General features: G+C 42.5%; 2 protein-coding genes across 3 annotated transcripts in view; one reads left to right on the plus strand and one right to left on the minus strand.

The window, feature by feature from the left end:
- Nucleotides 1-254: 254 nt before the first annotated feature.
- On the minus strand, nt 255-12,224 carry LOC113994863 (ATR interacting protein). 2 transcript variants are annotated; one of them, XM_027734486.2, is made up of 13 exons: nt 11,939-12,224; nt 10,656-10,738; nt 9,025-9,195; nt 8,269-8,387; nt 7,808-7,968; nt 6,458-6,556; nt 5,895-6,024; nt 4,044-4,778; nt 3,362-3,504; nt 2,695-2,786; nt 1,808-1,891; nt 1,303-1,552; nt 255-975 (listed from the first exon to the last, which is right to left on the minus strand). In XM_027734486.2, exons 1-13 carry the CDS (start codon nt 12,213-12,215, stop codon nt 914-916), a joined length of 2,406 nt encoding a protein of 801 aa, XP_027590287.2. In that variant the 5' UTR covers nt 12,216-12,224; the 3' UTR covers nt 255-913. The 2 variants fall into 2 exon arrangements, with proteins under 2 accessions (XP_027590287.2, XP_027590153.2); XM_027734352.2 differs by having other exon boundaries at nt 10,656-10,741.
- Nucleotides 12,225-13,887: 1,663 nt separating this feature from the next.
- The window catches only part of IPPK (inositol-pentakisphosphate 2-kinase), a 49,705-nt gene continuing 48,430 nt past the window's right edge, over nt 13,888-15,162 (plus strand). The window contains exon 1 of the mRNA XM_039378298.1: nt 13,888-13,926. The gene's annotated coding sequence lies outside the window, so the exon portion shown is untranslated. The remainder of the gene's footprint in view (nt 13,927-15,162) is intronic.

Consider the following 15,162-nt stretch of genomic DNA (forward strand, 5'->3'; position numbering starts at 1 on the left):
CTCCCACTTATAAATACAAACCCGTGGGCTCATTTTAAAAGCACTCACAGCTCCCTTTTTAGGCTCAGTTGATAACCTGCAGCCCAGTGTGACTGTGATTGTGCAGGGAGCAGCAGCTCTTCCTCCAACCTTCAGTGCTGTATCCTAGGAATGACATGGTCATTCATCTTCACAGTGACCAAAAAGCCCCAGTCATTCTGCACACTCTTAAATATCCCTTTATAACCTAGGATGGAGTCCTCAACAGCACCATCTTACTCTTTCAAGGTGAATTTTAAAAAAATGTAAGGTCTAGTATTTTTTGTTTGTTTGTTTTGGTGTCTCCATAGTTACACTTTCAGCAGATTCATGAAAATCGAGTGAACTCAGGTGACCAATTCTCAGCACGAAATTCAAAGCCCTGTAGTGAACTGCCAACTCCAAGTTACTTCCAGAAAGGTTTCTAAAATCACTGTAAACTGTTTACTAATACCAACATGAAAATTTTGGAAGTCAAGCAAGAAAGAGTTAAAATTACAAAAGAAAGTGTGTTCAAAAGGCTTTCATATGAATGCAGTGATCCCAAACATCTTGGCACGTTCAGCATCATAAATTCAGCTGTAGTCACAGGAAAATGGAAGGCATGGAGAGACATTTCCGTTCCATTCCCAGCAGTTTTGTACAGGATGAAATTCATAACCAGGGCCAATCATAAGTCCATTGCAGTGTCATTCTCATCTCAAAATTTGTTTACTTTCAGCTACATTTCGATGGCACTGAAAAAATTACAGCAAAGAAATGTGTCTTATTGTGCTGCCTTTGAATGCAACCTTTAGGCTGTCACTTAACAAAGGGATGATTTAAAGTTCACATTTGCACTGGCAATGATTATGATGATTCAGATGAGGAAGGACAGATCTGTGTGAGATGCTGGCTAGCTGGAGTCCATTCCTTGGTCTTCTGGCTCAGGAGGATACAACTCATCCAAAATCAGCTCTGCAACAACAAAAAGTCATGTTTCAGAGAGTCATTTTTTCTACTTGATACAGTGTAACTATCACTGGTATCTACATTTTAAAACATCCTGACTGTTGACAGCAAACAGATTGTATTTCTTTGGAGAGAAGAACAAGATACAACTATTAAAGAAGAACAGTAAAGCATTGGTTAAGTATAGTGAATATTGAGAAGCACAAGACTATGGCCTGACTTCAGAGGTCTGAGCAGGAACCATCCATGGTACTTGTTAAATGAGGAAAGGGACAGAAGGGAAATTTCTATTTCTACAGCATGGAAAAAAACCAACATCTGACTGATTTTTACCTTCACAGGCACTCAGTTTTTTGGTCTTTTTGAGAATGGCTCTTATGCCTGGCATGGCTTGGTCATATTGATGGAGAACTTCTAAGCAGTGTTCATGGAACAGCTTATCTTTCTGAGACAGGCTGTGCAAGAGTAAAACAGCATCCCGTAAAAACTGAATAATTTGGTCCTTATGTGCACACGAGCTGTTCTCAGCTCTTCTCATCTTCATCCACTGCCTGTGTAACATTATAATTAGTGCCTTAACCACCTGCAAGAGGAAAAACACAAAGTAAAAACACAGTAGCAGAAAACTTCTTTCATTGTGAACTTTACTCTGAAATTCAGAAGCTTGAAGAGATTATTTTCTAGCAAGCCAAAGCAAGCTCCCTAGCGAGGTGGCATCCTGTAAAGTACAGGACACTTCTGTTTCCTTGTAGCTAAAACAAGGGGGCAGAAAGCTATTCCAGCTCTGAGTACCTGGAAGTTCTCAGCAGATTAAAGTCGGGGGGCTGTGGTGACTCACCTCGAGGTTGCACTGACAGGCTGTGCCAGGTGCCAGAAGTGCTGGTCTGGAGCCCCTCGTGCGCCGCGTCAGGAGCCGGACGGCCTGTCACAAACACACACACCGGGGCTGAGCTGCACCCAGGGAGGGGCACAAACAGCACTGCACTGCTGCTTTCAAACCTTCTTGTTTTTTCCTGAACAGCTGATCTCTTTTATGCCCCCAAACTGTATTAGTTTTTTTCCCCCCTGTAAAACTTTAGAGAGGCAGAATTTGCCTTGCAGGGAAACCTTTTCGACTTTCCGATGAGCAGCTAACGAGGTCAGGGGGCCTTAATTCACTGCATCCAGATGTACTTCAGTATAACAGAGCAGGCAGGGGGATAAGGGAAAGGGTTCAAAATTCTTTAAAACGAGAGCAGAAGTGGAGCAAATAGAACCTCAAGTCACTTCTGTCAGTACAAACAACACAAATTAAATTTAACAGCCTTTCTATGTATAACCATGGCTATTATACAGCAAGTTAGCATTTCCACTGAATACAAGGAATATAATCCTAAATCACTTGCTTCTTTTTACTCTTCTATTGATCTAAAAGCAAAATAAAACTTGGTGTTGAATATCTGTAGCCCTCCTAGAATCTGTACTGGTTTTTTCAGTGACTTAAAAGATACCATGACAGATGTTCTCTTTTAGAATAGTTACTGATTCAGTTTCAAGCAGGTCCTTTCAAAAATAAAAATAATTAAAAAATCAATGTAATCCCTTACTGCAGGCCCATAGTTTCAGTTTCTATTTCAGCTAGAGAAGGAAATTGTTTTCAGGCAATTCGTGCCTTGTCCTGCTCCTCCCACTCCCCCAACTGGAAAGAGCAGGAAAGAGCATGTGGAAAAACAGCCACATGGTTACCTCTTGTTCCAGCTGAAGCCAAAGCATTTCAGATGCTGATTTATCTGGTCTTGATGTTATGTACATGTACAGTGCGAGGAGAAGGCAGGTGTCTGAAACAGAGAGGACTTTGTTCTTTCAGTCAATTGTTCATGACAAAAATTAATTCTTTTAATTAAAAATTAATTCACATTTCGAGTGCTCTCCTAGGACTTGTGGTACAGGCCCCACTTCTTGCTTTACTTCACACATTTTAAGCAGTGCTGAAGAAATTAGTATCCCATAACTTTGTATGTGCCTTTGTGCTAATCCTGTCCTACTTCATTCATAAGGAACTGGACAGAGACCATTTGTCATGCAGGGTAATGGAATCCCCAATCTCAACAATGCACAGATATTTAAACCTCAGAACTCCTCAAAACCCCTTTTTTTCTTCAACAACCTTTAATACAATGAATGCTAATCTTGAAAATTTTAAAAATCCACATGGCTAGCAAAAGCACCACAGGTAGGCAGATGCCCTGAGATAAATAATCTTTAAACAATAACTGAAACCCTGCACTAGAAAACAAGGTTTCGGGGAGCACATCAGGCTTTTTGCCTTCTGGGGTTTTAGCACCTCGGAGCAAGGCCTGTTTGCATTCCTCTGAGTGATGGTCCCAGTGCTCTGTGCCCTGCAGTCCTTTACCTGAGTGAGAACACAGCTGAGCAGCCAAGCCCTGGTGCTGAGAGAGGACACCCAGCAGTCTCACAGTCAGGAGGACGGCAGGCAGGGGGGTCTCTGGACACAGGCAGTGCAGCAGGGTCTGGCTGCTCAGCAACTGCTGAAAACTTCAAAAGAAAGCTCTGTTAGAAATGGGAAATGCACTGACAAGTTGAAAATACACCATTTCTTGTACACAGCCCCATAATTTGTGCCCTTTTAGCTATTCAGAACATAACTGATCTCAAATTACTGAAAAACATTGTGACACCTGGCAGTCACTGCAGTTCACGCTGGTTGTGATGAAATGCTTCACTTGTGACTGGCATTTTACCTGCCAGAATGAGACTCTGTGCTCTCCTTCCTTATGCATCTCCCAGCAACCACAAAAAAAACCCCCAAATCAATATTACAGATATTCTGATCCAATGCACGTGGCCTTAAAAAGTTTCCTCACTTTCAAACTGATCAGGGATGATTATCACATTTATTAGCAGCAAAGGTAATAGAAAGATCCTCAACTGCTCCCCAGAGGTGATCTGAGAAATGTGATTTCTCTCATACAGGGCAAAACTTCTACTTGTATCTGCACATATTGGTTTCACCAGGGGATGGAAAGTGCTGAACACCAGAGTCTGAAATCATTGTAAAACTATTACTGACTTACTTTATTAGCAAGTCCATTGTTGAATTTTCAGCTAATTTCACCAAAACCTGTAGGCTCTGGCTCAGGATTCTGTCAGTCTGGGAACCCCTTGCAGCAGAAAAAGCTAAAACCTGAAGAAGCTTTTTAAACAAAGAGTGTTGAGCTCGATCACTATTGGGAGCATCCTGTGGAGCTGCAGGCAGCCCTCCTTGTGTCCTGGTACCTTCTTTATTATCACACTGATTGTCACACAACACATTTTTGTCCATCTTGGAAACCTGTTTGTCTCCAGCAGCAGCAGCACCTTCTTCCACTCTGGCAGCCAGCAATGTGTGGACAACATCCCAGCTATAGAACACCAAGTAATAAAGGATTCCCAGTGATATAACTGCAGTTTCCTCAAGAGACAACCTGAAGTCCTCCTTACTCGACACCGAACTTGTGCTGGTTCTGGAAGAAACAGTGGAATGGTTTCCACAGGAACCGTTCCCGGCCGTGTCCGGCAGTTGTCCCGCCCGGCAGTAGGCACCGAGGTGGTGTTCCACCAGGGGCAGGAGGTGCACAGCTCCTCGGATCCTGCACTGTGGGAGGGGCAGGAGCCCTCCCTGGCCTTCTGCTGGGCTTCCTTCAGCTAATCCTTGGTCCAGAGCGATCAAGTTCAACCCTGTTATTGCAAGTTTTTGAGCTTCTTGCAGGGACACGAGAGGAGCGGTTTCTTCTTGCGCTGTCCTGCTGCTGGGGAGTTGTGTGGACTTCCTATCCAAGGGGAAAAGGCAGAGAACACAGCTGAAATCTGAGTTATCCACATTATGAACTGAACTATAGAAAGGCCAGAGTAATAAGAAATGCCTGTTCCCAAAAATAAAATATGAATTGGGAGAGGAAAAAAATCATCCTGCTCCTTGAGACTGGCACGGAAGAGCAATCTGAAAGCATTCCTGAGTCTCATTAAAGTAGCCAGAGCTTACAGGTGAGTAACTTCAGCAGCTCACTATAAGCCACTGTCTGAAACTACATTTCAAACACTGGCTTTCCCACTTCAGGCTTTTGCTAACCTGTCATATATTCTTCCCTGATGTTATCTGGTAGCTTCTGGGAAGAATAAGTATCTGTACATTACTGATCTGGAATATTTAGGGGTTTTTAAAGGACTACAACAGTAAAGAATTATTTTCCTGGCTAGAAATCAGAGAGTGTTCAGTCATTAACCAGTCAAACTGCAGCTGCAAGGGACAAACTCACCACCTCTTCCTGCATAAATGGCAAGGGCAATGAGATATGAGCCCTGTATGAACCCACATAACACAAGAATTACTAATAAAATATCAGAAAAACAAAGGTATTTCAGGGGCTACAGTCTAATTCTTTAAAGTGAAAAACAATTATAATTTATATCTCATATTCATATTTAAAAACCTTTACCAGTCACTATAAATGTACCTTGGAAAAATGCACATAAATTGCACATTACAAATTAAACACAGTTTCGACTTTGAAGATATAAAACCTACTGTTTTAATCACATTTTCAACATTTCCTTCCCCACTTTAATCATGATCATGTTTATGTCCTTCCCCTCAATGCAAGCTGCTAACAGCCACTCCCAGGTTTAATTCTGTGCCTTCCCCTAATAAATGATTAACCTAGTTTATCACTTAGTGATGTTCCACTGTTTAGTATCTACAATAATCACACATTAATCATCAAACACGTGGTGTGATGTTTCAAATTCTGCATTAAATGGCCTAAGCAGAACAGCATTTAACACAGGGAATGAGCTGTCCTACATGACTAAGTGTTTCTTAGTACAGAAAATGCCACTGTACTAAGAACATGTCAGATACAATTTAACAAAAACCCCATAAAACTTACGTATCCAGAGAGTTAGGCTGCAACACAGCTCCAGGTAGAGGCTCAGAGTTGCTGCTGAGGAGATGGCACAATCCTAGTAATGACCCAGGGACAATGGGCTGCTTCATCAGTGCATTCAGTAAGATTGAACCTGAAGGGACACAGAACTGTCCTTGGAGTAGCTTTACCATCTCCAACAACAAGAATTTAATATTTCAAAAGATCAGCCTTATCTAGAGCGCTCTCAAACTCAAAGTGATTTTTTTCATTATGAATCTTCTTTCTCAAAACCAAGAGAATGCTTTTCAGAAAAATTAAGACAGTATTTAAATATAAACCAAACTATAATTAGAGATATTTTAATTACAATATTAGCAGAATAACTTGAGCCAAATGACCGTATGTCCCAACTGTCCTGATGACTTGCCCTTCATGTTCCACTCCAGATATTACAATGATGTGATGCAATTCTACTGTAAAGACTTCCTAGAGCTGGCTGCTTATGTTTTATAGGCTTGGTGTTGTGTTTTTTTTAAAAGTACATTTTTCCTGGGTTTATTTCTGCAGGGACAGCATTAAGTTACCTCGTGTGCTCCGTTTAGGTGCAGAGTTGTAGGAACCGTTTTTTCCTGTTGCCTCCTGGTGCTTCACAGATGGAACTTCAGGATGGGTCATCTTACTGTCTGGAACAAACAGGGATTGTGAGAACTGCCTTGCTTAGAGATCTCTGCCCATCCTCTGCACACCCTCAGTGTTAGACAGTAAGGACTCAGACACTAAACCAGGCAAAAAACCATTTGTCTTGTACACTCAGATACATCAACCAGTAGTTAAGAGCAGTGGTGAATGCAGAATTCCTATTCCTTAAGTTGAATTCCCACTGCTAGCAGAGATTGGGACAGCTAAAAATTAGCACAAAAGTCTAAAAAAATAAATTAAAAAGTAATTTGAGCATTTCATAATCTTTTAATCATCTCTCTATGTCTCAATTACCAGGTAAACTAAAGCCAAAAGCCTTGCAGGGTTCAGAAGGCAAGTAAAGAAGTGTTATTTTTTCAAACAAACTGGCATATTGAGTGCTGTTACCAGAACCAGCAGCAGCAATTCTAATGCTTTAAGGCTACTGCATTTTCCTTTTTGGTGCAGTCCCCACTGCCCATACAGCTTCAGCCTGAACACTGGAACTGGCAGCAACATCTCAGATTTTTCATGACTCTTCCTGTAAGGATTAGCTGATGATATCCAAGTTTCTTCCATTTACTATTTCCCACTGGAAACATGGCAGCTGGCTGCTATAAAAAAACCCACTGATTTTCTTTCATATTATAGCAATCTTTAAAAACGTGCAGATATTCATTTCCTAAGCTTTCCTCAATGAATTTCAAGATAAAATGCTGTGAGAATTACTGCCCCACACATAAAAGAGGAAATGAGTACATTGTTTCTGTTGCTTCTTTCAATATGGCTAAATATGTACCCTTTAAAATCCAACCTCCCCTGCCCCCCCAAAAAAGCCAGAACAACAAGAATACAAAAAATGCTTTAGCTGACTAGCAGACCAATTCAAGAAACAGGCAAATTATTTCCTGTTTTTTATTCAATGAGAAAAGGCAGATCAACAATTTGGATATTTCGGTTCATCACATAATACAGGAAAGTTTTTTATTGCAGCCAATGGGCCCCTTCATCGTTGGCACCTGGGCATCTGGTACCAAGGTGTGGATTAAAATGGCCTTGATGCAAATTTCAGTCATGGCTGTTTAACTCCAATGGCTATAAAGGGGAAAGAAATTAAAGGGAAACCAAAATAAAAGTAATTGCTTTTGTCTGCAGTGAATTTACTGCAACTGTTCAGTCATGTAGTACAAAACCCCTTCTCTAAGGCAGAAGGTTCACATGCAGATACAAATGTGGCACGTTGTGCATGGATTTACCTTCTTTGATTGAACTAGTTGGGGCCACCAAATTTCCTGAAGAACACGATGGTCTAGTGGACATTTCAGCATTGAAGGATTCTTTTGTAGGAAAAGATCTTCTTCCAGGCTGTGGAGAACATCCTTCTGGTTTCACTTGTACTGCAAAATTCTTTTTAGGGCTAATATGAAAAGGTGAATCAGTATTTCTTTTGTAGTTATTTTATTAAACAATAAGCAAGAATCTACTTTATTTTCACTGATGTTTTAAAGCTACTTCACTACAAACTCTTTGAATTTCTGTCTTAGACACGAGAAATTTGCTCTCTTTTTGAGCAAATTTCATAGAGGTGAACAGACCTTTGTGGTTGTATTTTTTAAAGACAACAGAGCTAAAATTACATGAAGAAAGGAAACATTTTTAAATAGTTTAAGCACACATTTTGTAAAAATGAAAAGAAATTCCTTCTCCAATCCCCTACCTTGTTGTTGGAACTGTCTGAGTAACAACATGTTTATTTCTTTCACAGTTCTGAAGTCGTGTTCTTAACTCATTAATTTCTGCATCCTTGAACTGCAGCTCTGACTGCAACGACTGCAACTGGAAGAGGAATTAAAGACAGTTTTCCTGTTACTGAGTAATTTAGGGGTGTTGGAACTGCAGAGCAACTGGAGTTACCATAAGAGTTCAAGATAATCATCTGCTTACTGTGAACTCTGCACAAGATCTCCATTTTTATGAATCTTAGTCCAATTAACACTATCTGAGAACCAAGTGCCAGAAGTTCAGGCAAGAAGCATTTGGGACTGGCTAAGACAGACCAAGTGCCACACAGAGCAGGACCAAAGAGAACAGCACAAAAGCAGCCCCTGTCCTCTTCAGGGCTCTCAGAAAGATGACTGCAACAGGAACAGCAACCTGATCAGAGGCATGGAGCATGCTCTGTCTCTTTTTTCCATTGTAAAATACATTCCAGTTTTAATGGTCTTGGGGTGGCTTAAAAAAAAGGCAGCAAATGAAAACCTCTACCATCTGAATTTTACTCTTTTGTTTTGGCAGGAGAAAACCCTCTGCAAGTTCTTACAAATGCTTTCTTTTAGATAAGAAAATAAAAGCATGCATTGTTTGGACATTTCACACCGATGTTGTTCTCCCTCTGACTAAATGGTCTGTGACATCTTTAAGTCATAAACTGGCTTCTGTATCTGATCTGCAGGGAATTGATATATTTACAAACCTTTTTGGAGAACTCTTTTTCTTTTTCACTCAAGGTCTGAGATTTTTGCTGTTCCAGTAGCAGGTATGATCTTTTCTGTTCCTCCACAGCAAACCTCATCTGCTGCAGTGAGTCACGCAGAATTTTAATTTCTCCATTTTTAGTGAGGATTTCATCCTGCATTTCTTTCAGCTGCCAACAGAGAAATTCCATTAAAGGACGTACACAGCCAAAAGTATGTATTTGCATCACTGTGTGGTTGAAAATTAGGTCTTTATTTATAATTTCTAGGGAGGAAAATTCTCCTGCAACCCAGTTCAAAAATTCTGCCATGTTGCATCTAACCTTTTCCTGATTAAACCAGGAAACTCAGCTACTGTTTTCTCTAACAGAATTATAAATGACAGCAAAGACACATCTTCACATACCATTCTGATATCTGTCAAAGACCATCCTTCTCTTTCCCCTCCTCTGAAATTGTTACTTTTTCTTTCAAAGTCTTCTAGTCATACACATCAATAATTTATTCATTATTGGGATGATAACACTGCTAATTTCATTGTAATATTTCATTTAGCAGGGCAGCCAACAAGAACTCTGTTCTAAGACAAGGCACCACCCCCAGACAGTATCTTCATGACATATTTACTCTCTAATTTCCTGAGCAGAAATACCACTCAGAGACAAGACTTTGGAGAGATAATGAATGAGTTACTCAGAAATGCATGAGGAAAAAAGCAAGAAGACACCTCTACACAACTGTAAAATGATGGTTTACAGGTAGGAGATTCCCTGATAAAGATGGATATAACAGAGCTGGGAAAGATTCAGAAAACAGAGGTAAGAAAGGTAAATAGAGTAGGACCCTCCCAGCTGGGGGAAAGCACAAAGAAACAAAGATCAATCGAGGTGCAAGTGCACAAGTTATTCTCTGTTTATTGTCTCTCATAGCAGCCACGACCCACCCACTCATTAAGTTCAAAATTAAATCAGAGAAGAAATTTCGTGTTAAAAGTGCTGACCTGTTTCCCTATAAAAGGTATCCAAACCCAAACACAGAGTGTTTAAAAAATATACACAATAGACTATTAAATCCGCATATAATATTTCTGGATCAGGAAGTATCTACATGAAATTTGATCAGAGGCTAAAAGGCTGTTCTGGTAAAATATAAACTTGTTCAAGGCTTATTTCCTTCCTAAGCTGTGCACCAAAAAAGGAGAGACTTTGTACAGGAATTTGTGCCTTCTTACTTTTCTACATCTGTTTCTTGCCCTAAGTATCTCTCCATAATGGATCAGCAGGAGGTGAAGTAACATAAAGCCACTTTAAAGTCACTTTGCTTTCTCAAATCTTTAAGTTGCACAAAACAACTCCTGCTGACTGGCTGACAGGACAGAGAATTCATTTGACAGGGAACACGTAAAACTGACAAATTAGCCTTTGCTACTCTGAAGCGACCAAGAAATAAACTACTGGTCTCAATTATTACTAGAGCTGTTTCTAACATAATGATTTTAACAGACCTCTGGATTACAAAGATTATTGATCAACTTGATTAGAATTAAATGCTTGGAACTGGATTTATCCCACCTTTCAGTCAGCCCTACCAAAAATGTGACATTTAGAGGGGAGGGGAAAATGTTGCCAACCTTCTGTTTGTTTTCTTCATTCTGTGTCTGCAGTACTTCAAACTGGAATGCATCTCTCATCAGCCCATCTTCTGCTCTGCTTTCTGCTGCAGAGAAAAGGCAAGATGTAAAGCACAGATGATGTGTGAACATCACTGGGGACTCAACACCATGTTATTTGCCATTTCAGACATCTGAATATCTTAGTATTTATACCATCATCACAAACAGGTAAACTGCCTCACCTAACCACCACAGGAACCTTGTCAGTGCTTGTGCATCAATCCTTAAAACAGAGAACACCCTTCCACCCCCCAATTTCTAATCTAATGGTTTGGGTTGGAAGGGACCTTAAAGATCTTTTAATATCTTAAAGCAGAAAGAAGGCTATCAGTAAATGTGAGCAATTCCTTCCAGGTAACTTTAGTTAAAACACCCTGCACAAACAAGGGTTCACTGAGAACTTGTTCACCTGGAGAGATGGCAGATGTCAGCGCTGCCAAAACATTAAACTTAAGAGGATTTAAGCTCTCTAAACTTCACTATGAACAACCTCCTGGTTTGCTTTGCTTTGCTTTTTTCAAAGTAAACCTGAAAATCAGCTGCTTTAATATGACACATTATGCATTTACCAGTGAAAACTAACAGGGAAAAAATAATCTGGTGGCCAACATCCAACCAGGATACAAAAGTGAACGATGATACTGTGAATGATAACTACAGCAAGTTAAAAGTTTATGAAACTCGTTTATTTGGCAGGTTTAACATGCAGCACCCACGTCCCAGGCCAGGGTCACCACACACATACCAGGGCACAGCTCAGTGCAGTGTGCCTGCTGGGATTACTACTCCTTTGTTATTTCTGTTATCCCTTTGAATCCCAGCCATCCCTCTGACACTGGGGGGTGCTGGTGGCCAGAGCAGAAGTTCCCTGAAGGGAACTTACAGGAAAGATGGAGCAAGAGTATTTACAAGGGCATGTAGTGACAGGACACGGGGGGATGGGTTCAAATTGAAAAAGAGCAGGTTTAGATGATATATTGGTAAAATATTGTTCCCTGTGAGGGTGGGGAGGCCCTGGCACAGGTTGCCCAGAGAAGCTGTGGCTGCCCCAACCCTGGAAGTGTCCAAGGCCAGGTTGGACGGGGCTTGGAGCACCCTGCGATAGCGGGAGGTGTCCCTGACCAAGGCAGGAGGTGGGAATTGGATGATCTTTCAAGTCCTTACAACCCGAACCATTCCATGACTCCTAAAGGGACAACAACCCCTTCCTCAGCAGCGGGGCAGTGCCGGGACACACCGACCTTCCCGCCCGCCCCGGGGCAGTCCCGGGGGTCCCCACGCGAGTCCCGCGGGCGGATCCTGCGACAGCGCCTGCGAGGCCAGGATGTCGATCTGCTCCAGGTCGTCCGCCGTGAAGTCGTCGCTGTCACCGAAGGGGTCGGCGGGCCCGGCCGCGGCACTCTTGGGGCGCTTGTGCGGGGGGAGCCCATTGCGGAGTTCCGGCGGGGCGGCCCCGGCGCCGCTGTCCCCGCTCAGCGCGGGGCCGCTCCGCTTGCGCGGCCCGGGCGGCGCCGCCATGGCGGGACCGGGCCCGCGGGGCCCTCACGGCGCGAGGCCGCCCGGGACACGCCCCCCGCCAATCACCGCCGGGCGGCGCTCCCCGCGCGGCCAATGGGGCGGCGGCGGCCCCGGCACTGGCTGTAAGCGCCCCCGCGATTGGCCGCCAGAGGCTGTGGTGCAAGCGCCTCGCGGATTGGCCGGAAGGGTGGCGGGAAGGTGCGTCCGCCGTGTGAGGGGGAGAGGTGACGTCATGCTGCTGATGGTGACGCCATGCTGCTGGCGGTGACGTCATGCTGCTGGCGGTTACGTCACGGTGAGTGTGGGGCTGCTGATTATGTCATACCGTGCTTGTCCCCGGCAAGATGACGTCAGACCGCGGCTACGAGGGCGGTGGGGACCCATCCTGTGTGGCTGTGGGGCTGACACCTCTGCCGCCTTTGCCTCCTCAGGGACTGACGGACAGTCCTTGGGGACACACAAACAGTGTTTGGGGACTCACAGACGGGGCTCAGGGACACACGGACAGGACTGGGAACACAGACGGGGCTCAGGGACACACGGACAGGACTGGGAACACAGACGGGGCTCAGGGACACAAGGACAGGACTGGGAACACAGACGGGGCTCAGGGACACAAGGACAGGGCTCAGGGACACACGGACAGGACTGGGAACACAGACGGGGCTCAGGGACACAAGGACAGGGCTGGGGACTCACAGACAGAGCTTGAGGGCTCGTAGACAGTGTCTGGGGACTCACGGAGAGGGCTGGAAACACACCGGGCTCAGGGACGCACAGTGCTTTTAAGTGAAAAACACTATGTTAGGATGACACATTTCCAATTCTGTCAGAGAACTCTGATTTCTCTTGTTCATTTCTCTATTCCCATTATGCACAGCAAACTTAAACAATCACTAGAGTGTAATTTGCTTTATCCATGCACTGCAAAAGAAGCAGTGCCTGTGATCAGCCAGCCAGGCCCAAATTATGTACCAAACTGGAGAAATTATGGATGGATCTGATGCTTACATCACTTAAGGTACCACTATTTGTGTTTGGAATTCTTTTTCTCCCTCTAGTGAGAATGGCAACACAATGTTTCTCTTTGTAGTCTAGCAACAAGGAAAAGATAGTTCTTGCTTTTAAGAATGGTTTTATTTATCTATGTTTAGAGAGAGATGCTTCTATGAGATGGAGTAAAACCAAAATTGCTTGTTTTGTTTAAAACCTCCTCTTGCAGGTTCTAGTGCTCTGTTTCATCCATGTTTGTAGAGATGTGGATTGAGAAGTAAATTAAGTAATCTAAAAGGAACTTGATTTAGACATTATTTGCACTAAATTCTGGGTCGGTTTGGTTTGGGTTTAGTTTTTTTGTTTGTTTATTTGGAATTTTTAGTTTGGGGTTTGTTTTTTTTATAAATAAATAGGATTGCACTATGACTGCTATTTTTAAATAACAGTATATTGCATGAGTGCTACAGCTTCAGTTGTACTTTCTCCTCGTCCTCTAGCTGGAGTTGAGGAAAAATAGAATGACAGAACACTTGCACAAACTTTATTTTTAACAGAATAAACCAAGGCTGTAAGTCTTGGAGAGAAACCAGGCAGGAACTTCTGTGACATATTTCATGCTTTTTTAAAGTATTCGAGACACTGACTCTGTTTTCCTTTACCCCAGGTGTTCCTGCTGAAGAGAAAATGACTTGCAGGTGAACAGAGTAACAACAAAGTAAGTCTGAGTTGATGAGCTAAAAAAAAATCTTAGTGAAATAAGGTTGTATGTCTGGTAGCTGTGTCAGGAATGATGTAGCTGCATGTGGATGCCACCTCAGCAGGGCTCAGCCCCGGGTTCCTGCTCGAAGATGAGTTGTCATCTGACTGTTGCTGACTTGCTGGTCTTAGTGATTGGGCTGTCTTTCCTCTCATTCCCTTGGAATTGTTTCCTTTTCTTCATTCTGCTTGTATCTTCCACTTTCAGCTAGCTTTGCATTTGTAATAATAATTTTATCTCTTGGTCAACTCTTGCAGCCCGAGGCTTCGACTGCTTTCATTTCTAGTGCTAAGCAAGGCTTTTAATCCCAACAATGCTCAACAGGAGGTGATTTACCTGCTTTTCTTAAAGCCAGAGAAATCTTCCAGCAGATAGGGGAAAAAAAACCCAAACCAAAACCTAGATGCTTGTGTGTTTGTTTTTTTTTCACTGTGTATGAATACTTAAAATTTGTTTCTAATGAAAAATGACATATTTCAATGGTTATCAGTAAATTGTACAGGTGTAGTGTTTACAAATGAATTGCCATCTCCAGTGCTGTGTTATTGGGAACTCCAGTACTCTCTAAAACATCCTGTTTATATAAAATATTAGCATAATAAAAGGCAAATAATTAGGTTCTTGATGAACCCTTCCAGAGTTTGCTTTAAATACTGCTGCCTGTGGAATAATTTTCTAGCAGGGAGATGAAAGTCAAACAGTTACATATCTGTTGGTTTCTTCTTGTCTTTCTGTGTCTCGCTTACCATGAGCCTTACATGTTTCTCAAAACACTGAATAAAACAAGACTGAAGTAAGTGGATGACTGATGTGTCCAGATACCAGCAGAAATGAATTTTTTTAGCTTAATTTCTAAAGTTTGAGGTACTAAAATGTGAACTGGGCTTCAGTGAAAAGTTGTTCTAATAAAATAGCATCTTGATTCAGGCCTGAGAGCTGGATAGGAGAGGGTTAGTCTAGTGCTAAGAGCTGTGAGTGAGAGGAAAAAGGAACCACAGAAACCTTCTGTCTTTTCTTCAAGGGGTGAAATAAGATTATTTTTTTCCCTTGATGACAAACCTCTTTGCTTAGGCTACAAAATAGCACTCAGAATTAAACTCTAGCTCTGTGGGACTGTCGAAGCAGGTGGTGGCGTCTGCGTGTTGGGGCAAATGTCAAGAGTTTTTTGTCATTTGAGGGTCTTGGTCCCGTAGG

The sequence above is a fragment of the Pipra filicauda genome, unplaced genomic scaffold (assembly GCF_003945595.2).
Source record: "Pipra filicauda isolate LSUMZ 115617 unplaced genomic scaffold, ASM394559v2 scaffold102_size2360937_pilon, whole genome shotgun sequence".
Classification (NCBI taxonomy): Eukaryota; Metazoa; Chordata; class Aves; order Passeriformes; family Pipridae; genus Pipra; species Pipra filicauda.

What these genes read in the sequence shown, in the direction of transcription:
- LOC113994863 (XM_027734352.2), bottom strand. Translation starts at nt 12,215, where the DNA reads ATGGCGGCGCCGCCCGGGCCGCGCAAGCGGAGCGGCCCCGCGCTGAGC. An exon ending in AACTAGTTCAATCAAAGAAG is followed by an intron (nt 6,557 to 7,807) that starts GTAAATCCATGC and finishes TGTTTGTTCCAG; the next exon opens with ACAGTAAGATGACCCATCCT. An exon ending in TCAGCTGTGTTCTCACTCAG is followed by an intron (nt 2,787 to 3,361) that starts GTAAAGGACTGC and finishes TCTCTGTTTCAG; the next exon opens with ACACCTGCCTTCTCCTCGCA.